This window comes from Pelodiscus sinensis, chromosome 2 (genome assembly GCF_049634645.1).
Source record: "Pelodiscus sinensis isolate JC-2024 chromosome 2, ASM4963464v1, whole genome shotgun sequence".
NCBI classification, from domain to species: Eukaryota; Metazoa; Chordata; order Testudines; family Trionychidae; genus Pelodiscus; species Pelodiscus sinensis.
In genome coordinates this window covers 218,354,466-218,380,334 of record NC_134712.1, presented here as the reverse complement: position 1 = coordinate 218,380,334, position 25,869 = coordinate 218,354,466, and the positions used below count along the sequence as shown (strand labels likewise).

The 25,869-nt window shown below is 41.8% G+C and overlaps 1 protein-coding gene across 3 annotated transcripts in view; it reads left to right on the top strand.

Annotated features, from left to right (window-relative positions):
- The window catches only part of RSU1 (Ras suppressor protein 1), a 159,665-nt gene that overhangs the window by 90,212 nt on the left and 43,584 nt on the right, over positions 1-25,869 (top strand). The window contains exon 9 of one of the 3 annotated variants that reach the window (XM_075922462.1): positions 25,513-25,531. The exons of the other annotated variants lie outside the window; for them this stretch is intronic. Within the exon in view, the coding sequence (XP_075778577.1) occupies position 25,513 (1 nt within the window). The 3' untranslated portion in view covers positions 25,514-25,531. Of the gene's footprint in view, positions 1-25,512; positions 25,532-25,869 lie in introns of those variants that run through there. 3 annotated transcript variants of the gene reach the window in all.

Here is a 25,869-nt window from a genome sequence, read left to right as displayed (position 1 = left end):
TCAGCAGCAAGAAAGGAAGCCAACAAGATATTCAAAGTAATGAACTAAATAAAATATTATCTTTCATCTGATTCCATTTTTAAATTTGTTTAACCACATGCTTGGCCCAGTGCTAGACTCAGTGTCTGTGCCTCAAAGAGTTTACAATATAAAAGATGGATCATGCATGGAAATCCACAATAGGATAAGAACATAACAATATTAATGGCGTTTAATAGGAATTATACTTGTGAAATTAGAGACCAAAGAAACTCTGATAAGTAAAAAATGTAATTCACATAGTCATATTCTTAATAGATTTAGTATAATAGTTACTACTATGGCATTTCATGAGAAATTTGACATAGATACAAATGGCTGTTAGGTGTGTGTTTCTTAGGCAAGCACAGATGTAGTAGTGAGCCAGTAGGGTGTACCAGTAAGAAGTGGCTGCTGGTACCAGCTTATAATTCGCTAACATAACAATGCTGCTGTGGCAGTGCTGCAAGGGAGAGGAGGAGAAGTTGGAGGAGAGGGACAGTCTCATAAAATGTCATTTTTCTTATGTTTTGCTATATCAAAAGTACAGTATATTTTATTTGAACACATTTAATCTGAATATGATGCAATGTTTTTGTTCATTGGCTATATTTTAAAAATTGGTGAATGTTTTAGTAAATTATTTCCAATTGAGACAATAGATGATTCAAATGCCTCACATCTTTAGACAACATTTATATGCTAATGTGTAACCCTCCCCTGACATAGCTTAGAACTCTGACATAGCTTAAAAGATGGGAAGTATATCTGTTTGAATTTAGAAACAAAGATCTATACCTAATAAAAACTGAGCTGCTATTGATGTAGATGACAGATATTGATAATACATGTATAATATTGGTCCTATTACTTATGCTGTCATTATCTTTATGAAATACAAATTCATTTTGAAACTCTAGAATATTATGTAGTACTACAGATAGACTGGGTAGTAATCAAAACTGAATTAGAACTACCCATAGACTTATAAAAGGTACAAACTTGTATCCCCCACTTGCAAAACAGACACTGTAGACCCCTACTTAATAGTCTTTTTGCTAGTCCAAGTACATCTGTTCTTCAAGAAAGGGACTATCTCCAAGGTCACTTTAGACAGGCAAAATGTGAATGAAAACTGGGGGTTCTTAAGAGTTTATTAGATGGTCTGAAAGTCAGTTTCACAATCAAGAAAGAGGACAGCTTGGCAAACCAAAATAGTCTTTTAAACAAAAGTGAAGACAATAATTCGAAATAAAAAGATAATGTATAATAAATTGGGGGAAAGGGGAATAGATAGCAATCTATATGATGTAGACATTATGAAGTGTAGCAAATTGATAAGGGAAGATGAAGACATCAAGGAAGAGTCCATGGATGGTAAGGCAAATAAAAATGGATATTTTATGAGAATTAGGAACAAAAGAAATCCTAGCTGGTATAATGTATAATGGGTATAGACCCGTTATTATATGGAGATAAAAAATATCTATACCAGAAGGTTCCAGGATTCAAAAATCTGAGGGTTAGCTATGTTTGCTGTTTAAGTATTTTCAGTTACAGACTGAAACAGGTTTGCAGTCCTGTAACACCTTAGAGACTAACAAAACATGTAGATGATACCATACGCTTTTGTGGGCACAACCCACTTCTTCAGATGATGAAGAGAGGTTGTCTTCATGGCGAGATGTCCCATTTGGCACTGGCCTCCCCCCCCCCCCCCCCAAGGGAACAGACTCTGGACATAGTATGTGAAGCAAGCAGGAGAGTTTATTACACACACAGTCCTGGTGGAGTGTCACGTCGCTTGTTAGGGATCAGTGAACACTGCCAGACTATAGATTACAATTAATTATATAGGATGCTTAATGGACAGATCAAAATGATGGGGGAAGGGGTAAGATCCTGGACCCCCTGGATAGGTGCTAATTGTGAGGCAAAATAAGAGCAATAATATAAAATTACATAGTGTTTCCAGTAAAACAAGTATTTAAACAAGCAGACATCAATTGTCAAGTAGGTGTTAAGTGGTGATACAGGCAGTCCCCGGGTGACATACAAGATAGGGACTGTAGGTTTGTTCTTAAGTTGAATCTGTATGTAAGTCGGAACTGGCATCAGCCGCTGCTGAAACTGATCAGTTTCAACAGCAGCTGAATCTGGACACCAGTTCTGACTTACATACGGATTCAACTTAAGAAACCCAGGCGTCCCCAAATCAGCTGCTGCTGAAACTGATCAGCGGCTGATTCCAGGAAGCCCGGGGCAGAGCAACTCTGCCTCGGGCTTCCTGTAGTCAGCCCCTGGTCAGTTTCAGCAGCGGCTGACTTGGGGACGCCTGGGGCAGAGCAGCTGGGGTGCTGCTGGGTTGCTCCAGTAGCGCCGAGGAGTGGCGCTACTGGAGCAACCCAGCAGCACCCCAGCTGCTCTGCTCCAGGCGTCCTGATTCAGCCGCTGCTGAAACTGACCAGCAGCAGCTAAATCAGGACGCCTGGGGCAGAGCAGCTGGGGTGCTGTCGGGTTGGTACAGTAGCGCCGAGGAGCGGCGCTGCGGGACCAACCCGGCAGTGCCCCAGCTGCTCTACCCCAGGCGTAGGCAAGAAAAGCCTGGTCTGCTAGGGGGGAAGGGGAGCACTAGCTGCACCCCCCGCCCCCCAGCAGACCAGGGAGATGTGGGTGGCGGGACCGCCCGCGTCCTCCATGGCTTTGCTCCGTCTCCCTGGTCTGCTGACCAGGGAGACGGGGAGCAAAGCCGCGGAGCACGCCCGCAGCAGGACAGCTCGGGCATGCCTGGGCAGTCCTGCTACGGGCGTGCTCCAAGGCTTTGCTCTGTGTCTCCCTGGTCTGCTGGGGGTGGGCTCCCCCCCCAGCAGACCAGGGAGATGTGGAGCAGCTTTTCTTGCCCCGGAGGACGGGGGTGGCGGGACTGCAGCGCATCTGGGCGTCCTGCCATTCCAGTCCTCCGGGGCGAGAAAAGGCCCTTTCGTAACTGCGGATCCAACATAAGTCGGATCTGCGTAACTCAGGGATTGCCTGTATGTCTGTCAGCTTCAAGAAGATGTCTCTGCAGGTATGTGGCCCATCTGGGGATTAAAGCAGAGACATTAGGAATACTTGACAATGGCACATTTGTTCCTAGCACCATTGAATGTATCTTGTCCCAGTCTCCCATCCTGGGCTAGGTGTAAGGGGTAACCATCATGTACTGTTGAAACAAAAAACAGGACTGGGTCTGGCCCACGAAAGCTCATCACCTAATAAACATCTTGTTAGTCTTTAAAGTGCTACATAGTCCTGTTTTTTGTTTCAGCTAGACTAGACCAACACGGCTACATCTCTATTAGCATCATGTACTGTGTTTGTGTGCCAGTCTCAGATTCCAAATTTAGAATAGGGCTTCTTAACAGAATATCATAGCCTGCCTCAGAAATGTTTATCCTACACCCCCCATGACCTTGGCTAACAGGGACTCTTTTCTCTCCTCCCCCTTAACCTTTTCTGGCCCCCCAGGGGCCTTTTTTCTCCTTCCCCCTCAGTGCAGCCAAGGCCTGGGAGTAGAGAAAAACATTTGGGGTAGGGGGACTACTTATTTGGTGTATTAGAAGGCAAGGAATGGAGCCCTAGCCCTGGTCCCTTAGTAGTATGATTGCTCTTTTCATCTAGTGCTGCACAACATGTTTTTTAATTGTATTATCATTCTTGTGGCTCTTCTCTGAACCTTCTAACATTGTTCTTGAATTGTGGGTACAGTAGTACAGCAGCGGTCATAGCAGTGCCAAAAATAGAGGTAAAATAATGTCACTGCTATTACTTGAGGTTTCTCTGTTAATGCACCCCAGAATAAAATTAGTCCTTTTGTTCACAGTATCACACTGGGTGTTTTATGTTCAGCTATTTATCCAGTCCTGCCTTCCTTTGCCCCTACCACAGAAGTCTTTTTCTGAGTAGCTGCTTCACAGGATATAGTCACCATGATGTAACTGTGACATACATTATTTGCTCCTAGATCTATACTTTTATATTTAGCCATATGAAAACATATATTTGTTTGTGCCCAGTAAATCAAGAATCAGTGACCTTATATTTTTCATTATTTACCACTCCCTCAATTTTTGTGTTGATTAATGATGATTTTCTAAAGTTTGTAGCTGTTTTCCTCTAGGTCATTGACAAAAATGTTAAATAGCAAGGGGTCAAAAACGGATCCCTGTGAGACTCGACTAAAAATACATATGCTTGATGATGATTACCCTTTTGCAGTTACATTTCATGTTACTCAGTTTTTAGTTATGTAATGTAACATGTTGACTTTAAATCATTCTAGTTTATCAGCACTTGTGGTACATGTATTTTACAACAACATTATTATGTTTATCAACCAAACTTATACTATCTGCCAAAAAAATCAAGTTTTGATATGATCTGTTTCCTGTGAAACCATTTTGATTTACATTATTTTCCTTCAATTTGTTGATTCCTGTATCAACCATTCCATTATCTTGCCCAAGATTGATGTCAGGCAATACAGTACAGTCCATTAGTACCCAGTGAAGATGCTGAACAGTGTCTGCAAGGGATAAACACTTCTAAATGCGCTGCCCTAGTTAACTTGTACCCGAGAGTTCCAAGAGTTGGTTAAGAACATGCCTGGCCTACTGATGACCATTTTAATTAATCTTGAAATATCGGGAAAATTCCAGAAAACATTAAGAATGTGAGTATTGGACCTATATTCAAAGAGGGCAAGCGGAATATTTTTTTATCTAAAGTTTGGTTAGCCTGACATCAGTACTGAGCAAAACAATGGAAAAGCTGATACAGGATTCATTTAAGAAATAAATTCAAGGTCAGAAATATAATCAGTGCCAGTCAACATGGTTTTATGGAAAATAGGCCTTGTCAAGCAACGTGATTTCATTCTGTAAGATTATGGATTTGGTTGATAAAGGTAGCTCTGTACCTCTAATGTACTTAGGCTTTTGCAAGGCATTTGACTTTGTTCTGCATGACATTCTGATTTTGAAATTAGCTGCGTACAATATCAATAAAGTATATGTTAAATGGATTAAGATCTGGGTGATATGTAAAATTAGCTATTGATGGGAAATCATTGTCAAATGTGGATGCTTCTGGTGGGAAATACTTAAGAGCAGGTTAGGTAAACATCTGTCAGAGACGATCTAGATCAGTGGTTTCCAATCTTTTTGATACTGGGGACCAGTAAACCCATTCACAAGCTTTTGGAGGACTGGTAATATTTATTTGCATATTTGCATATTCATTAAGAAAATTATGAATATGCAAATTGTGTTGGGGCCCAACCTGTCCAGCAGGTTGGTCCGCCACCTGCCCCTCCTCCTGGCCCCAATCCCAGCTGCTTTATCGGCCGATGCCAGCTTCCTGGCTGTGCCGGGTGTTCTGCATCTGTGCGCACAGCGCCTGGCCTTCTCCTTGGGTCTTAGCACCCGCCAGATCTAGCCCCGCCACCTGGGAGCATGCCTGGCAGAAACGCCACGGCGGTTAGCTCTCTCCCAAGAGGGCTGCACTCGACAGTACGGGGTGCTGCTATCCCGTTACACAAATTAATAGGATCATGCGCAATAATTTTTCTAAGGACTAGTATTTTTTTTTCCTAAGGACTGGTACTGGGCCACGGACCACACTTTGGGAAACGCTGATCTAGATGGTGCTTAGTCTTGCCATAAGTGTGGGGCGCTGGACTTTGATGACCTCTCGAGGTTCTGTCCAGTTCTAGTATTCTGTGATTCTATTCTGGAAAGCTTTTTAATCTAACAAAGAAAGGCATAATGAGAACCAAAGGCAGCTAGAAGCTGAAAATTAGACCAATTCAAATTAGAAATAAGATGCAATTTTTTAATAGCGAAGGTGATTAACCATTGGAACAAACTACCATCAGAAGTGGGAGGTGCTCCATCAGTTAATGTCTTCAAGTCTGGACGCCTTTCTGGATGCTGAGCTGTAGCCAGACTCAAGTTGTTGCTCAAGACAGTAATAACTGGATGAAATTTAATGTCCTGTAGTCTGCAGGAAGTCAGACTAGATGCTCTGATAGTCCCTTCTGGCTGTAAGTTCTATTCTGCAGATTTGTGGTTTTAAGGCCTGCACAAAGCCCTCTGCTCTGAAGATAATGAGCCTGGTGAGTCTGACAGATTGTAAATGAGGTTAAAGGACTCTTAAACAAAATACGGGACTATGTAGCACTTTAAAGACTAACAAGATGGTTTGAGATGATGAGCTTTCGTGGGCCAGACACACTTCCTCAGATCAAATAGTGGAAGAAAATAGTCACAACCATATATACCAAAGGATACGATTTAAAAAAATGAACACATACGAAAAGGACAAATCACATTTCAGAACAGAAGGGGGATGCGTGGGGAGGGGGGAAGGAAGGTAAATGTCTGTGAGTTAATGATATTAGAGGTGGGGAAAGGTAGATGTCTGTGAGGTAATGGTATTAGAGGTGATAATTGGGGAAGCTATCTCTGTAATGGGTAAGGTAGTTGGGGTCTTTGTTCAGCCCCCCACGGAAAGTCTCGAATTTAAGCATGAATGCCAGTTCAGAGGATTCCCTTTCAAGTGCAGATTTGAAAATCTTCTGGAGTAGGATGCATGTAATTAGGTCATTGAGACTGTGTCCTTTTTGGTTCAAATGGCAAGAAACTGTTTTTTCTTTGTGATCCTGTCTAATATCTGTTTTGTGGGCATTGATCCTTTGGCGAAGTGTCTGAGACGTTTGTCCAGTGTACATAGCAGACGGACACTTTCAGCACGATAGCATAAATTATATTTCTGGATGCGCAGGAATATGTATTCTTCATCTTATAACTCACTTGGGGTATGTCTACACTACCCCGCTAGTGCGAAATAGCGGGGTAATGTATGCATACCGAACGTGCAAATGAAGCCCGGAATTTGAATTTCCCGGGCTTCATTTGCATAAGCCGGCCGGCGCCATTTTTAAATGCCGGCTTGTTCGAACCCCGTGCCGCGCGGCTACACGCGGCACGGGCTAGATAGTTCGAACTAGCAAGCCATTCCGAACTATCTGTACACCTCGTGTACACAAAGAACTATCTAGCCCGTGCCGCGTGTAGCCGCGCGGCACGGGGTTCGAACAAGCCGGCATTTAAAAATGGCGCCGGCCGGCTTATGCAAATGAAGCCCGGGAAATTCAAATCCTGGGCTTCATTTGCACGTTCGGTATGCATACATTACCCCGCTAGTTTGCACTAGCAGGGTAGTGTAGACATACCCTCGGTTAGGCCCAATAATGGTATCAGCAGAGTGAATATGTGGACAAAACTGGCAACGGGGTTTGCTGCAAGGGAAAGTACCAGGGTTGGTATTAGTGTGGTATGTCCTGTGGTTGTTGGTAAGAATCATCTTGAGGTTAGGTGGTTTTCCATAGGAGACTATAGGTCTGTCTCCTAGAGCTTCTTGGAGTTTAGTATCCTGTTCCGGTATAGGCTGTAATTTATTGATAATGTGTTGGACAGGTTTAAGTTGGGGGTTGTAGGTGATGACAAGTGGTGTTCTATTGTTGGTTTTCTTGGGTCTGTCTTGTAGTAGATGGTTTCTAGGTATTCGTTTGGCTCTTTCAATTTGCTTTTTTATTTCTCCGGGTGGGTAGTTGAGGTTTATAAATGTTTGGTAGAGATCCTGAAGTTTCTGGTCTCTGTCAGTGGGATTAGAGCAGATGCGGTTGTATCGAAGGGCTTGGCTATAGACGATGGATCGTAGGGTGTGTTCTGGATGGGAGCTGGAGGCATGTAGGTAACTGTATGAGTCGGTGGGTTTTCTGTAGAGAGTGGTGTCTAATTTTCCATTGTTGATTTGTACTGTGGTTTTCAGGAAATGGATCTCTCATGTGGTATGGTCCAGGCTGAGGTTAATGGTGGGGTGTAGGTTGTTGAAATCTCTGTGCAATGTCTCCAGTGTTTCTTGGCCATGCATCCAGATCATAAAGATGTTATCAATGTACCGTAAGTAGAGAAGGGGTAAAAGGGGACGGGAGTTGAGGAAACGTTGTTCTAGGTCAGCCATAAAGATATTAGCATAGTGTGGGGCCATGCGTGTACCCATGGCTGTGCCGCTGATCTGGAGGTATAAGTTGTTCTCAAACTGGAAATAATTGTCGGTGAGAACAAAGTTACATAGGTCTGGTATCAGGTTGGCAGTGGTGTCCTCTGGGATAGTGTTTCTAATTGCTTGTAATCCGTCTTCACGTGGGATGTTGGTGTATAGAGCTTCTACATCCATGGTGGTAAGGATGGTGTTATTGGGGAGGTTATCGATGTTTTGTAGTTTCCTAAGGAAGTCAGTAGTGTCTCAGAGATAGCTGGGGGTGTTGGTTGCGTAGGGTTTGAGGAGAGAGTCTACATAGCTGGATAGACCAGTAGCGAGTGTACCAATACCAGAGATGATGGGGCGTCCGGGGTGTCCAGGTTTATGGATCTTGGGAAGCAGATAGAAAAATCCTGGTCGGGGGTCAGAAGGTGTTTCTGTGTGGATCTGTTCCTGAGTAGCTGTAGGGAGGCTTTTAAGGAGACAGAATAATTTCTTTTGGTATTCCGAGGTGGGATCAGAGGAGAGAGGTTTGTAAAATGTGGTGTTGGAGAGTTGTCTGGTTGCCTCTTAGTTATAGTCGGCCTTATTCATAATAACCACAGCACGACCTTTGTCAGCTGGTTTGATTATAATGTCCAGGTTGTTTTTGAGACTCTGGATGGCATGGTGTTCAGCGTGGCTGAGATTGTGTGTCGCTTGTTGTTGTTTGCGAATAATGTCAGTCTGTGCGTTGTTGCAGAAGCTTTGTATATAGAAATCTAGTTTGTAATTCCGACCATCAGGGGGAGTCCATATAGAATTACTCTTCCTTTTTTGTTGATAGGGGGGATCTGGTAGGTCAGATTGGTGTTCATTGGTGGTCCAATAAACCATCTTGTTAGTCTTTAAAGTGCTACATAGTCCTGTATTTTGTTTCAGCTACACCAGACTAACACGGCTACATTTCTATCACTAAAGGACTCTTAAGGGAGTCAAGAGCTTCTCCCAGTATTCCCTTCCAATTGTCAAGAGAAATAATACATTCAATTGAAGCAGTGTCAATAATAGTTCATTAGCACAGCAGCTAATGATCTTTACCCATATGCTGTGAAGTGTGTCTCATCTTCCTTTCAAAAATGATGACCACAATAATGTGGTCATTATAGTGGTTAATGAACTATAAGGTGGAATATAGGGAATCCTTAGAATTCCAATACTTAGGAGGTAAAATAGACCATGGCAGGAAAAGCAAGCAGAGATGGGGAAGCTAATGTGGAAAACATTATTTGTTAGAGACGGGATTGCCATGGAGTCTCCAGGAAGTAACAGTTAAATTTTAATTAAAAATTGTGTTTGTGATGAAACCTCCAGGGATACATTCAACCAACATTGGCAACCCTAGATATTGGTAAAATTCTTAACTCCTTGTAATCTCCAAAGTCCAGTTGGCTTGCTTTCTAGCTTTCCTTGTTGTATAGGTTCTTTACAAATAGGCAAGGAGAGATACTGTACACATTTGCTGTTTTTATTTGAAAGATAAATTAAAAAGTGGCGCTTTTATAATCAAACAGAGCTGTCTGCAATTTCTATTCTCTACACAGTAATATCTTGTTTTATTACATGCTGGCTTTTTATTGAGCTCCAGTTTCTTATTTCAGTCTGTCATAGTTTGAGGTTTTTGTTGGCTCCTTGGCAATTTTTTACTTTTGAGGTTTACCAGGTAGCTGGAGACGCATCTCTAATTTTATGGTAGGTTTATCAACTTTTTATCCAATGAGAAACATAGGTAGAAATTATCTTGGCATAATTGCAGTGCAACCTTTGGTTCAACTGATTAAAAAGTTCTAACTTTATTTTAATCTGTATTACTGCAGTGATACTGATATATTTACTGTCCTTTTTTCATATCAAAGGCACAATGTCTAAAATGACTGACCAGAAACCTACTAATATTTAATGTTATGTTTGATAATCATGATTTTTTTCAAGAAAAAGTTGAACTTCATAAGATGGTACAGTCCATAAGACACATTTCCTTCTGCATCCCTTTCCTTCCTTACTGCTTTCCTTCAGCTAAGCAATAAATATCTTACCATTCAGAACTAGTATAGATCCTGGTCAGTCAACTCCTTTTGACTCTAGGCATGAAATATCATTTTTCCCCTTTGACGCGCTGGCACATTAATATTTTAAATTTGCAGATCTAGTGTACTGAAAGCCAGTTAATATCAAACAATATTGGAAGAAAAAAATCCAGCAGTTTCCACTCCTTATTACATCTGGCTAATTCATTTGGGAGGGAAGTTATAATCTGAGGTGTATATACGGACGCATAAACAGTAAATCAAATTATTTAGAGCACTGACCATTTCACTTGCTCCAAATATACCAAAGCATGGAAGAATATTTGTCCTTTTTTGTTTTTGCCAACAATTCGAAGAAGTCTAACTTCAGTGCTTGACGTGAACAGCAGCATATTGGACTGGGAACAGTGATGTCCTTTAATCCTTTTATGTATAAACTCAGCACAATAGTTCATGAGTAGATACGTATTTCAAGAATTCAAAACCTATCTCTGGACAAAACTCTAACACCATATGCTGTGATGCAAACACAGGAAAATAAGCAATGATAAATGTACAAACATAATGGGAACAAATTTTACCTATGATTCATGGTGCTACCAGGGCAATTTCACTTTGTAGATTGATGATTTCCAGAGCCTAGTTGCTTACACCCAGATCTATATTCCTTGTATGCCAGTGAACATAGTTTTGCAGGGCTTGCTATACTCAAACAGATATATTTGGGAGTTGTCCTGGGGAGGAGGGTAAGGCCAGTGAATCTGTAACTTCACGGTTCCCCAGCCAGTCCAGTCCTCTACAGCAGCATTTACCAAACTATGGGCCGCGGCCTGGGAAAAAAATACCGGGCCTCAGCATGACTGGTGGCTGCCGGCAGGGCTGGCCTTAGGCCGATTCGGGCCCTGCGCCCCCGAACCTGGAAGTGCCGGCGAGTTACAGAGCCGGGGGCCCTGCTCCACTGATAAGTGGAGCTGGGTCTCTCCCGGGTGCGGGGATGGGGCAGAGTGTGCTGAGGGGGTGGGTATCAGGAAAAGAGAGGGCAAAGGGGGCAGGGGCAGTAAGGGGAGAGGGAGGCACCCAGAGGGTGCAGGGCTAAGGGAAGGTGCAGGTGCCAGAGGATTCTGGGGTGAGGAGGAGGGGAGAGCTGGCCACCGGAAGCAGCACTGGATGGGGGAATTGGGGCAGGCTGGGGAGATTGGGGAAGCAGGGCTGCCAGGGAGTGCGAAGTTGGGGGCAGGGAACTGGCTGGAGAAGATGGGGGAGGGGGGAGCGGGGAGAAGACGTGGCTGCCGGAAGGAGGGCTGGATGCGGGCAGCGGGGCTGGCCAAGGGAGATTGGGAGGAGAAGCAGGGGGGACCTGGTTGCCCGGGAGAGGGTTGGGGGAAGTGGGGCTGGTCAGAGGCATGGCGGGGGGAGCAGGGGGGAGGAATGTATCGGCCTGCGGGGAGTGGGACTGACCCAGCCATATGTAGATCTTGGGACGCTGTCCCTGTTCCCCCCGCCCTCCCCACAAAGCATGGGGATTCTATTCTGGCCCGGGGATTCTATTGTGTCCTCCCGCCCCCCCCCCCCCCCCACACACACACACCCCTCGAGTAGTTGCCAACTGTCTGGCTGGTAGACACACTCATGCAGCCTGAGCACATTTACCAGCCAGGCAGTTCGAAATTACAAACTGATACGTTTAGTAATAATACAACTTACCTAATGAGAAAATACCAGACATGTTATATGTCTGGTATTTTCTCAGTTTGTTTTTATGTGTTTATATTTTTGGGCTGCAAAAAGCAGTATTGGGGGGGAAAAAAAGGGTTCCAACTAAAGTAAAAAGTTTGGGAAACCCTGGTCTAACCAGCTTTCTGTCTGTCTTACAGTCCATTTATTCAATCCATATTCCTTAACTTGCTGGCAAGAATATTGTGGGTGACCATATCAAAAGCTTTGCTAAAGCTGGCACTGGTGGTTTGGGGAGGACCAGAACCAACTTATTTGAATATTCATCATTTGATTAATGAATATGCAAATATGCAAATCAACATTACCGGTCCTCCAAAAGTTCGTGAATGGATTTACTGGTCCCCATGTCAAAAAGTTTGGGAACCCCTGCTCTACAGGTTTGGTGACATGCCACATGCAAGGGCTAACAGTTGCAAATTGTGTCCATGACTTCAGAGAGGGGGATTTGGCTATAGCATAAGGTATAGAATTAGATCGTAGTCTGCATGACTGGTTTTAAATATTGAAAGCTAAAATTCTGCAAAGGCAATTTTCTTAATCCTCTGAAGTGAAGTTGTTTTCCAAACTAAATTCTGAATGTGAGCTTTGATTATTGCATTCAGTATTTTTTCTTCTCTTTATTTCCTGAGTGTCCCAAATCAAGATTTACTCTAAGATTTTTAAAAGGAAAGGTATGCAAAGGGTTGACAGTGGTGATTCTGAATCTAAATTATACCAAGGAAATTGATGCAAGATTAAATTACCAAATCAACCTTTTATATTCTGTATTTTATGGAATATTTAATATATGTTTGGCAGTAATTTACTCTTGCACATGAATTCCTGACAGTTTCCATTCTTCAGACTTATTAATCAATGCATGTCAGCACCAGAGCCGTTTTATGAGACTTACTAGTCATCAAAAATTTATTATCAGATAAATCACAGAAACAACTAGCATCTTAATAGCATGCACAAAGTGGCATGGAAAGGATCATTCAAGACTACATGCTTGTAGTTAATGCTGCTGTCAGGGGCTTTGTTTGTAATTCCATGAAAATAGTCATATTATCAAAATATTACCTTTGTACAAGGTCTTGATTTTTATCTTTTCTCCTTTGGGAACTGGATATAGTCATGAGTAGATGAATTATTTTTCCTGTATTTTAGCTTCATTCTGTAAATCCTGTAAAATTTAATATAGAACTTTTAATTAAAAATGTAATCCATGACTTTCAAAATGGGCTGCAATAGTTATTCTGCACGTCAGTAAAGTAACAGGATGGGAGGTGTACTGTCACAGAAATCATCATGCTATTAATATGTTTGATTCTGTGCTCTGGCCACCTGAGAGAGAGTGATGTCCATCACTACCCAGTTTTGAGATCTCATTGCAGTAACAATAAGGGTTAGTCACTAGATAACTATATTCTGCATGAGATTTTCAAAAGTGCTCAGCCTGGACCTAATTCTGTTCCCATTGAAGTTAATTATAGATACAAATTAAACATCAGATAAAAATCCAACTTGTTTGGCTTTTTTTATTAACACTGTGTCAATTAAAATCATTTACTCTTCCTATTAGTTTTAGTGCAAGAATATTTTGATACATGTTGGTTGGATCTTGCTCATTCTCTGCTTATGTGCAGTGTGTTGCATGCACAGCACAGTATTTCAGTCGTTGGGAGTTTCTTCAAGAATGTCTCCAACTTTCCTGATCTTCAATTCCAGGATTTGTGATTCCAATCAGTTCATTCTTCACTCCTGTATGTTGTCTCCTAGTTGTTGAAATACATTGTTTATTTCTTGGTTCCTTTGGCTGTTATGTATATTATGCCTCATTGTTCTCATGGATAATTATCTTTGGCATGGTAAGATATAGAATTTAGACAGTGTTTTTAATGTCCTATTAGTTGTTTGATTAGTCTTAACAGCTAATCTGCATTTGACCGATGCAGAGGGAAATGCAATGTTATGCTTGTATGTACATATGTATTTATAGAAAATACTTTAACTTTTTTCAGAATAAAAAGAGGAAATTGTACAACTCAGGTATGCATACAGCCAGACTTTAAAATCATTTTAAGGTTGTACGTATGTATTGATTGGTTCCGATGGGTTTATTTAATGCAACATTGTATTTATATACCAACTATGAAAAATGGGACTCATAGCACCCATGGATCCTCATGTCTCATGCTGTAAATGTAGACCTATACACTTCCTCCTCTGAGTGCCTTAGACCCAGACTTTCAACTTTTCTACTTCAACTGGCCATTGACAGTAAAAAACACTTCACTGGCTCCAATCTTTTGTTTACATTTTGACGCATGATGTCAAATCCATCATTCCATTCTGATCTGAACCAACTCATCTCCATAATCTCTAAAATACATAGTAAAATTTCAGAAAGTGCTTAGAGCCCATTTTCTAAAGAGCCATGTGTTTATACTGCAGTGAAACACTAGTGACTGGCCCAGGTCAGTGGACTTGGGATCAGGCTGTGGGTTTATAACGTTTCAGTGTACGTCATTGGGCTCAGGCAGGAGCCTGAGTTCTGAGACCCCGCCAGTTTGAATCTGAACATCTGCAGAGCCATTTTAAAACCAGCCCCGGCTTCATGAGACCAAGTTAGCCAACATAAGGCCAGCCCATGTTTTATTGAAGTACAGACATACATTTAGACACTTAATGGAACTTAGGCTTGGCAGTGTTCGCCACCGTAATTAACTAAAACTTGTATACCACACTGCTCTGCTTGGGTTGGTGGTGTGCATCAGGAGCGCTTGCACCATTTTAAGTGCCAGTGGGGGGCACTGTGGGACAGCTTTGGAAAAGCCACAACAGATATAAGCATTATGTTGATTTCAGCACTATCCTCTTGTGGAGATGGAATTAAGTCAGGGTAGTGGACAAGTTACATCATTGGAGGTTATTTTTTAGTGTAGGTGCTAACAATTAGGTGAACGTAAGCTACCTTATGTCGATCTAACTCTATAGCTTAGACCAGAGCTGTGTTAGTATGTGTCTGTACTTGAAATGCTATAGCGGCACAACTGCAGTGTTCCAGTGTAGACACTTTGTATAGTAAGAGGAAGGGTGGTTCTGCTGGTGAAAGTGATGTAGTTATGCCCGTGTGATTTCCCAATGCAGACTAGCTCTTATGCACTCAAGCTTCTGCAGTAAATGGAGACAGATCGGTTTCCTATAATGGGGTTCACAAAATCCAGCATATTAGACATCTCCTCACCTAGCCAATTGCAGATGCCAAGGTAAAAGTTGTGTCCTGAGCCCCACCTCTCTCTGGGAATTCAGAGCCTAAGACCTTGGTGCTGGGAGATGCCTCCTCCTATTTTGGATTCCCAGATGCAACACCCCCCCCCCCCCCCCCGTTGGTGTTAAAATACCTAAATTGTGGTTTTTTGCAAGAAACAGCACGGGGAGGGGAAAAACTATGCTGCAGGGCTAAGAAAAGAAGGGCCTTGTTTACGACAGTAATTAGGAAGGTCATGTCAAGATGTTGGCAAGAAAGAGGTTTGTGGGGTATTCTAGATAGGGCTTTAAAACTGTGGGCAAGGGGAGTAGAACCACAATTTAAATGTCCTCTAACTGTTCTTGAAATGTGTTTTATATCTAAAAAGGAGTTTGAGCAGGGGCAGGAAAGGTGTAGAATGAGTAGAGGAAAGGTAGCTCTTAATCCAATAATGATAAACTGCTAATCCAGTCTCTGTTTTGTCTTAACAAAAGCTCATGTGTTATAAACTAGCAAGTGGGGCCAGAGTGTCTGCCCCAGCAGTGAAAAGTCTCTGGATGCAAAATTGAACATGAACTCAAATAACTCACTTGTCATAGATTTACTGGCCTTTGTCTTTGTAATGCTATTTGGGGTTGCCAGATGATTTCCCCCAAAATACCGGACCGCCCCCCCCCCCCCGCCCACGCCAACAAAAAGCACTGGGATGCCAAAATGCAGTCATGGCCCCTTTAATTGCCGGGCCACTCCCCTGCCATGCCCCCCACCCCACCGCGTGTCCGTCGGGTGTCGAGCCGGAAAAAGCAGAAAATACCGGACAGAAGGCCCAAATACTAGACACCTGGCTACCCTAATGCTATTTAGCGTAGGGTTCCTATAACTTTCAAGTTAAAATTATGTATGTCCCATTTTTTTATGCTGCCTGTGAAACTGATTTTTTTGTTTGCTGGTTAGCTATTGTAAATCAATTTTTCTGAAGGGTATTTGCTACACCAGACTGTACGCTATTATATCTTTTACATCTTAGCTATGTTGAATTTTGCTGCACTAATTTTAAAAGGCATTAGTGAAGAAAAAGCAGAAGAATCGGTTTTTAATGAAAACAGGAGATGTATTATACTGTGAAAACTAGCTCTGTACTTCCTTTACTTGAAGCTGTCATGTTCAGAATAGCATGATCCTACATATTTGTTAGTCCCTTGCAATTAGCGATTTGTTAGTCCTCTTCCAGCCCGCACCAAACAGTGCTCCTCCACAGCCATGCATCACTATCGATGGCACACAACTGAAGGTAGTGGACAGTTTTAAAAGGCGGCACAATATCAAGTGATTGATCCCTTGACAAAGATTACAGCAAGGATCCAGAAAGCCAGTCAGGCACTTGGGAGATTGCGTATTAAAATTCTTCAGCACAAAGATATTCGCCTTTCAACTAAACTCAAGGTATATAATGCCGTGGTCCTCACCTCTCTCCTGTATGGCTGTGAAATATGGACCCTGTATCATCGGCACATCAAGCGGATGGAGCAGTTTCACATGCGCTCCCTACAATCAGTCATGTGGGTATGCTGGCAGGACCAAATTACTAACCAAGAAGTGCTTGATAGAGCTAGTTCCACAAGTATTGAGCCAAGATCCTCCAGACCCAGCTTCGATGGTCTGGCCATGTTCTCTGCATGGACGAAAGCAGGATCCCGAGGCAGTTGTTCTATGGGGAGCTGGTACATGGTAGTTGTAAACAGGAAGAGGTGCCTGAGGAAGAGGTATAAGGACAACCTGAAGACTAACTTGCAGTGGTCAGGCCTTCAACCTCGACAACTTGAACGAGCTTCTGCAGACAGGTCTAATTGGCGTTCCCTTATGAGGAAAGCAGTGACAAAGTTTGAAGACGACTGCCGCCAACACCTCGCAGGTGCACGTGTAAGACGACAGAGCTGCGTTCTCTTCTGTCCTGACAACCAGCGTCCCATGCCCTATCTGTAACCGCATGTGTGCTTCGACCTTTGGGCTCCGGAGCCGCATGTGTTTCCACAAAGGAAATGCACAACATGTCTTCCTCAGCTCCCAACCAACAACAAGGTGCCACAGGACTACTCATTGCTTTTAAAGTTCCAGACTAACACAACTGCCCATCTCAGACTATTATTTTAGAGTAAAGGTAGAAAATTAACTATGAATATATTTAAACAAGCATTTATCAACAATGAATCCAGTCTTAGTGGCATTTTATGGAAATATTTTATTGAATAGCTTACAAATAAGCATTGGCTTTATATCACGATGGGCAGACTGTTAGAAAGTGTCAGAAGCTGTTCTGATAGAAAACTTTTTTTTAAAGATTCCTATTTCATGGTAGTCAGTTAAGCATTGATAAATGATATAAGCTGTCCTATTAGAGGAATTGTGGCAGCCAAACTAATTACTTGTTTTCATCAGTCTGCATTTAGTGAAACATGGAACTGGATTTTGGACAGCATTAAAAAGCACAAAGAAATAGTACTTCATGAATGGCGCTGAGGGTATAACATTGATGCATTTCAGAAGTATAAAATATTGCAAAGCATCATTGTTCATGCTTCCTTCTGATGTATTGTAAACATAGAAAAATATTGTATTTGATGTTCAGAATGGGTTTGTGTGTGTGTGTGTGTGTGTGTGTGTGTGTGTGTGTGTGTGTGTGTATACACTGTTGTTTGTTAAAATGTAATAATAAGCAAAAGTGCCTGAGGATTTAATGGCTCAGGGGAACGTAGATTCCCAAAATTCTGGGTCTGTCTGGGGGGTCCCAGCCCCAGTGGCTAGCTTCATTTCATTGCCCCGAAGATCCTAAGCACCAGCCTGTTTTTGTTGGTAATCAGTCAGGCTGCATCTGTGTCCTTAGTCCGTATGGACTATTTAACAGCTCCGGCAGTAACGTCACCTCTCAGTTTGTTAATGTTCCGGACCACAGTTTCCCACCCATCCTTACCTCCATTGCCTTTATTTCCCCTGAGGAGAATGCCTCATGGGCATATCCCTTTATCTCCGCTAATGCCATATTTAGGGAACTTGTTGACCTGTCTATTTCTTGCATTCATATGGAAACCAACGGCCACAAATACAGCGACCCGGTTCCCATTCCCTGGTATTGGGGCAAGGAGGACAAGGAGTACGACCTCACTACTTTTCTAATGGACCACCAAAATCCAAACGCACCGGCTTTTTCGAAGCTCAATGCACTCCACCCTGGACACTTCTGGATTTGCGACAACCAAGCCCACGCCACCCATCCTGCACACGCCATAGGTCGCTGCACCCTTGGCTACGTCCAAATTGAGGGAGGAGGCATCTACTCCTACGTGAGAAATGAACATCCCTGCTTCATCCATCGACAAAAATGTGGGTCTTGGGACATTTGGAAGTCAATTGAGGGCTGGTTTAGTAAAACCGCACAGGCTGTGGTCACATTTAACCCCGTAGGCAATTTGATTTTGCAAGAGGAAGTTCGAGCCCTTAGCATTAGCATTGAAAGACTTGGCAATAACACTGCTACTGCCTTACTTCTTACTAATCAAAAGGTAGAAGAAATGCACGTGTATGTAATGCAAAACCATTTAGCTTTAGATTATTTGTTGTTAAAGGAATCTGGGTTTTGTCATTGGTTAGGCAACAGCTACCCTCAGTTTGCAGGTAAATGTTGTATGGAAATTAAATCTATTGAACAAAATGTAACAGATTATTTATGATATCGAGGAGGTTGCTAAGAAGGCCAGAGAGTCTGTTTCTTGGTGGGAGAACATATTCAGATGGGTCCCTTCCATATTTGGCCTTCGGGGATTAAGACAGTTTTTCTGGTCCCTTTGTGTCATATTGCTGGCTGTTAGCTTTGTGCTGTGCCTTGTTTGCGGCATCATAAAAAACCTCACGAGCCGCATCTCTGCCCTACCTATTTCCATGCCTGAACAAGAGGGGCTGCTTGCCTTTGAGGAAGCGGAGACGGACGAGGAGGTGGAGGTCTAGGTTTTCCCAGACCCGGCCATGGCCACAGGGGCATGTTAGGGAAAAAAAAACTGCTCCCCCAGTAAAAAAGTTTGGCCAGGCCGCTCTTGCTATAGTGGGCTGCAGTACTCCTTGGGAGAAACCGGCCGCACCCTTCCTGCATACCATTGCCTTTAGAAAAAGGGAAGGTGTGAAAAGGGGAAAATAGCCTCAGACTCTCCCACCCGTCACCTTGGCGTGAGAACTGCGGGGCTTACCTGGTCTCATGAAACCACAGTTTCGGCCCAACCCCTGGGACACAGACCCCCCACTTGGTGACCATTGGGCCATATATAGTAATATGCAAGCGCGGGAAAGCGATGTGCAGATTTGGGGATAAATACCCATCACACAGTTAGCTCTAAGAGGTCTTTGCAACACACGTACCACCGTGCGTGTGCCTTCCCGTATACTTCAAAGCACTGCTGGCCTGATCAACCGACCAGCCACCTCCCCCGACTCTCGGGCGTAACCAAGGCCTTCGCAACCGAACTGATATCTTTGAAATGTTCCATGTGCTGTGTAAGTTGCTATGTATGATTTGATTTTCTTTGTTGTATAAGCTTAGTGTTGTTGTTGTTTTGGGTAGTACATAGAGTTTGTAGTTATCACTGTTATTTAATTAGTGTAGCTGGATAGTGTTAGAATAGAGACTATTCCCCTTGCCATTCCCATCCTTATATCTCTGACACGTTTAACTAGAAATTGTAGAATAAATATAATAAATACTGTAAATTCATTATTAACATGGTCTATTAAAAATCTTAGAATAAATACTATAAATTCATCACTGTCATAAATAAATATCCTTTATTTGCTAAAACTGTCCACCGGGTTGTGTCCTTCGCCCTCTCTTTCCCCCCCCCCCCCTTGGGTATGCATCATCGGACCTGTGATTCAACTCCAAGTTAGTTTTAACTGATGATCACCACCATTTGTTGCTCACTTAGTAGCTTGTATAAAATGACTTAGACATGGATATGGGGGTCTTTCATGACAGCTACTTGTTTTTTGTTTCCTTTTCAAAAACATGATCATAGACCATAATCCTGCAACCTACTATGTATTGTTAAAGGGGTGTGCTGCAGGGAGCAGCTTGAAGGACATAAGCCTTAATTATCATCCTTGTGGGATGCCTCAACAGAGGACCACAATGTGAAGGGTTGTGAAGATTGAATTAACCTAGACTGAATTACTCTTTAGCGGTGATCTCCACAGGGTCTTATTGAGATACAGTGTGTAAACTTTTGTATTGCCACTGCCTATGGTTTTATGTTCTGTGAATAAAAACTAAATTTTACTTTTGCCCTTAATAAAGACTTTTGACCAGATCAGGTTGTGGATACACTGGTGGGAGATTAATAAAGTTCTTGTCATTTATATCAATATTGGCAACCTCTGTATGACAGGACAGACATAAGGATCTTGTTTAAAAAAAAAAGTCCACACTGCTTCCTTTTGCACAAAAACTCTTTGTGCAAAAAAATGGAGAAAATATACTAATGATGGTGCGACTTATGTTAATGAGTCATTAGCATATTTTTTTGCTGAAAAATCTCATAGTGTAGACATAGCCTGTGTGTAAAGGATTCATGTGTGGTGGTAAAATAATCGGTTCATAGGAAATGTTCTTGTTTTTACCAAATCTCATTTTCACTTAATGGACAACACAGTTTGATATGAGAGGGGGCACTTTCACTTAGACAGTATGGGATTATGTAATGATTAATAAATATAGATACTGGAAAGACAAATATTTCTGGGATAATGTAGCATAACACCTATGTGTTTCTCCCACAAAGAGATGGATGGGCTCTTAACAGGTGGTGGGTTTATACTTCAGTGTGTCATATGCCTTTGTGTACACAACTATTCTGAAGCATTCTCCCATACACACGCATGGGAGGAGAGGGGGAAGAGAGATTTGTTTGGTGTAGTGCTTAGATAAGGTATGTATTTAGTTCTGTTCTGTGCTCTTGGGAGTAAGGACAAGTTTGGAAAACAATAGGCAAAAAAATGCATTTGTAAAAAAAATAATAATAATAATGAAAAGTCATGGATAAAAAATTGAGAGGATCAAAATTAATCCTAGGAAAAACTGATGAAAAACGCAGATAGTGCAGATTCAAAATTGTTATATTCATAAGGGTTATAATTATTAATTCTAGGCATAGCTATATAGCAAGAATGTATTGCAGGTTTACAATTGACTAGTCATTTTGTGTGGCAGAATATCAGCTTTGCATATTTATTAAAATTATTCATAACTGGTTGCTCCCTAGATGAACTGTTCAGTTCTTGTGTTATGAACCAATATGTGTTGTCTTGACCATTTTCTCATGGTATTTTATTTGAAATTTGTCTACATTTTAGACTGATCCATTGAACATTTTTCCAAAAGCAGCATCTTTTAAAAATAGATATTGTTACTGTTTGAATTAAAAAAAATATTTCAGGGAGTTTAATAGAAATATGTCTGCTGTGTTTTTTAATAAGATCTGGTTTATTAGAGATGAGGAGATAAATGTGGATATTAAGAAGTAGACTATATATATTAAATGGAATGCTTCTGCTATTTTTCTTCCCAAATTTACTGACTGAAAATTTATCTATTAAGTGAAATCAAAGGAAAATGTAATAGATACCGTAAGTCATTCCATCAGATTTGCTCGCTGGATGCTCAGCAAGATTATAAGAGGTTCAATTATCTAATAGCGGAGGAAGAATATCTGACACAACTAGGTGTGTTGGTCCTTCAGAACTTGTCAAGTTAGCACTACTCCTTCGCTGAATATTGGAAGGCTTTCTGCAAACTTGTTGCTTGGTTACGTTGAGTAGGGCATAATTACAATTGTTTCTGTGGGCCTCGGTTTACATGTAGTGGCTACTTCTAGGTCCATTACCTAATCTGGATACACAGTAGACTCATGCCTATGTATTTAATAGAGTTTAAATAAAGATGTCAAAACAAGCATAAAACAACCAGACAAAATGAATTGTGGGGTTTTGATTTTTTTTTTAAGTCCAAAGAAGACGGTCTTAACCTTTTTAAATGAAAAAAAACTAATATTTTTATTTAACTTGGCACCTTTCTGACTATGTCAAGATGTCTTTCCAAATATTGTTTAGCAGTATTTATATGGTCATTTTACATGTGAATAAATGGGGGCATAGAATTGACATTTGTTCAGTATCTTTCAGTGAGTAATTCATCATCACTCACACAAATTATTCTATCTAAAAGGAAAACACATCATTTTAACTTAAGAAATTTACAGCATTCCAAGATGAATGGGGCTTGCTGTATAAATCTTAGGGAATCTAATATTGTGGACTGTATGTTGTTCTTTATGATAAATAGCCTAGAAATGAGTGGCTGTACTACCATTTGCATGGTAATGCAGCATTATTTCAAAAAGTGGTCAGAAACAATTAGAGGCTAATGAAATTTTATGCAAACCACCAAATGGTCACTATCTCTTTGATTTAAATACATTTGGGACAAACACCTTTTTATTTATTGCAAATTGGAATTCAGGTGAACACTAACAGGAGAGGAAAAAAAATAACAGAAAACAATTTAGAAAACATCACTTATATACAAGATTAGCACCAATTGGTCTAATTGTGTTTTGAGGTAAGGGCAGTGGACTAGAGCTGGGCTGGCTTCTTAGGCAGACATACAGCCAGTATCCTTTGCTGCCATCTCATTCTCCTCCTCCTCCTCCTCCTTGCAAAGTGGAGCCCACACTATTTCCCCAGGCCAGCCCCAGACTTTACCCCTGCCCCAGCACTCCTCCCCTCCTCCACTGCAGGTTCAGTGTAGTTGGCCGCATGCCCAGCAAGGCGCACTCAGCTTCCTTCACATGCCACCTTAGTAGTGTGCCATGTGCTTGGGAATCTGGTGGCCCTCAGCCCCGCTTCCTGGCCAGGCCCTTCCGCACGGACTCAGCTCTAGGGCTCTGGCAGCCCCAAGTTCCATCCCCAGCTGCACCCATGTAGGTTGCACCCAGCCTCTGTTCACCAGGTAGCAGCAAGCAGTATGAGTGTTGGCTGGAGAACTCAGGAGGAGCAGGGGGCAACTGGCAGCTGGGGAGAAGCTGCATTTTCCCCTTCAAAACACCACTTCTCTTTGGCTAAAAGCACAGCTACCTTCTTCTCTTCTGGCACACACTTGCACCACTCACCGCTGCCTACATCTCCTGTCTGTTGCCCTGAGGCTCCAGATGAGCCTCCCTCCCTTCCTGCCCTGTTCCAGAGTTGCCAACTCAGACAGCTTGGCCTCATTGCAGCAAATGGCGTCTGGTCTGGGAGAGCTGACAGCCTCTTTGCCCTCCACAGCTTCTGTGCCTGCAGCTCCTCTTCTCTCCCCCCTGCCCCCCCCCCCACCTGCCGCCATGGAACGGCCTCTTCCCTTGTGTGGGAGAGTTCTGGTGCTGGGCTGCATGGACACCAGCTCTGATAGGGCTGGTCCTGGTTTCAAGGTAAATTCCTACCACCTGCTCCCAGCAGCAGTGCCAACCAAATTTCAGTTGAGGATCTTGCTCAAATCAAATGGTTCCTTGTTTTGTTGTCTTAGGTGGGAAAGAAAAGGTGAAAAACAGGGAAAGGTCTTGCCCCTTCCTTTATCGTCCAATGCCCCTTTTGAAATGCATTTTCCTGCAGATTACCCCTAAATTCATTCCAGCTGTGAGGTAGGAGTCATGGAATCTCTTTGTGAAGGAGGTTTTATATTCTCGTTTGCCAAGATGCAGATCATACTCTCCACTCCAAGAATGATAGGTGATTACCTGTCAACTTTGATGAGACCTAGTTAGAAATGTCACCTTGCCCTTTCTCTTTAAGAAACAGATTTATTCTCTTCTCAGACTTGTCCGTTTTGATTCCGTCTTATGTTCCTAACTTTATATATAATGTAAAACTAGGAACAAAACTAGACACATGTTACTATAAGATCGACTAGTGAGTTACTAGTTTTCAAACGCTATCTTACAAGGCATATTTTTTACAAAGATTATTACAATAGTGTGCACTGTGTGAATACCCCTGTATTCCATCACATGTGGTAGCTTTTGTTGTTTTTAAATGCATCAGACTATTGCATCGTCTTTCGCTGATGGAGTTCCAAGTGCATTTTAACTATACAGAGAAAAGAGATTGGTTGCATGTAATTCAATGTGAAAACATTATTTGTGAGCAAATGTCAGTTTGCATATTTTTTTATTTTGAAAATTCATTCAAGACCCCAGAAATCTGAAAGTGGTATACATCTGCCACAACCTCCTCCACCCACGAATGAAAGGATGTTGGGAATGATTTATCTTTATTGGTACTGCAAAGCATGTTACATCCATCTTGAACAAACGGAATAATACATAAGAATAAATAAATAAGCTATTTCACTTCATTATTTTTATTCTTAATAAATGCTATGTTCTTGAATGACCAGAATAGGAATTTTTTCATATATATGGGATAGTAATATGGTTGTGTTTAAGTTTAAAATTGGGGAATAGGAATAATTTCCCATGTGACAATTACTCTATATTTTTCCTATGGTTCTAAGATTTGTGTCGTGAATAAAAACTAGGGCTATCAATCAGTTAACTCATACGATTAATACCAGGGCTGTCAATTAACATGTGTTAATGCCTGTGATTAATGCAGGGCAGAATTAACGCGTTAATTTTTTTAACACACGTTAATCGTAGGCGTTTCTGCAGCGCTGCTTCTGTGAAACACCACCAGCTGATGCCAGGCTCTGCTCGCACTGCCCCTTTGAAACCCTCTGTGGCATTTTAAAGGGGAAGCACTTCACGGAGCCTGGGGTCAGGTGGGGATTCCAGCTGATCCTGGGTTCCCACTGCACTGCCCCTTTGAAACACCGCCACAGCATTTCAAAGGGGCAGCACAACACGGAGCGTGGGGTCAGCTGGAGTCTTATAACAGCATGATTAATTGTGAGATTAATCACAATTAATTTTTAATTGCTTGACAGCCTTAATACAAAAAATTCATCACAATCAGGTTTAATCACAATAGAAGGAAGTTTATACATGTTCATATACATTGATTTGAATTACAATATAGAATATAAGTGTAAAGCGCTCCCTTTATATTTATTACTAATATTTGCACAACAAAAATAAAAGAAATAGTATTTTTTAGTTCACCTCATTAGTATGTAATACAATCTCTTTTTATTATGAAAGTGAAAGTTACAAATGTGGGTTTTTTTTTTTTTTTTTAATAACTGCCACCTTTTTTAATTCAATGTCAAACTTTAGTGCCTACAGGTCTACTCAGTTTGCCTTCTTGTTCGGCCACTATGACATACAATTTTGTTTATATTTACAGAAGATAATGGTCCCTGCTTATTAACAGTGTCACCTGAAAGAGAGAACAGATATTCTCATGGCATTTTGTAACCGGCATTTCAAGGTATTTCTGTCAGATGCGCTATACGCTCCTATCCCCCTTAATCCTTTGGCCACCATTCCAGATGACATGTTTCCGTGTTGATGATGCTCATTTAAAAAAATGCATTAATTAAATTGATTGAATACCTTTAGGAGAATCTTTCACCTGCATTCTGGTATCTGTTGCTTGTTTATAGTGGTCTCGGATGATGACCCAGCATGTTCTTTAAGAACACTTTCAGTGCATTTATGACAAAACACAAAGAAGGTACTAAAGTGAGATTCCTAATAGCTA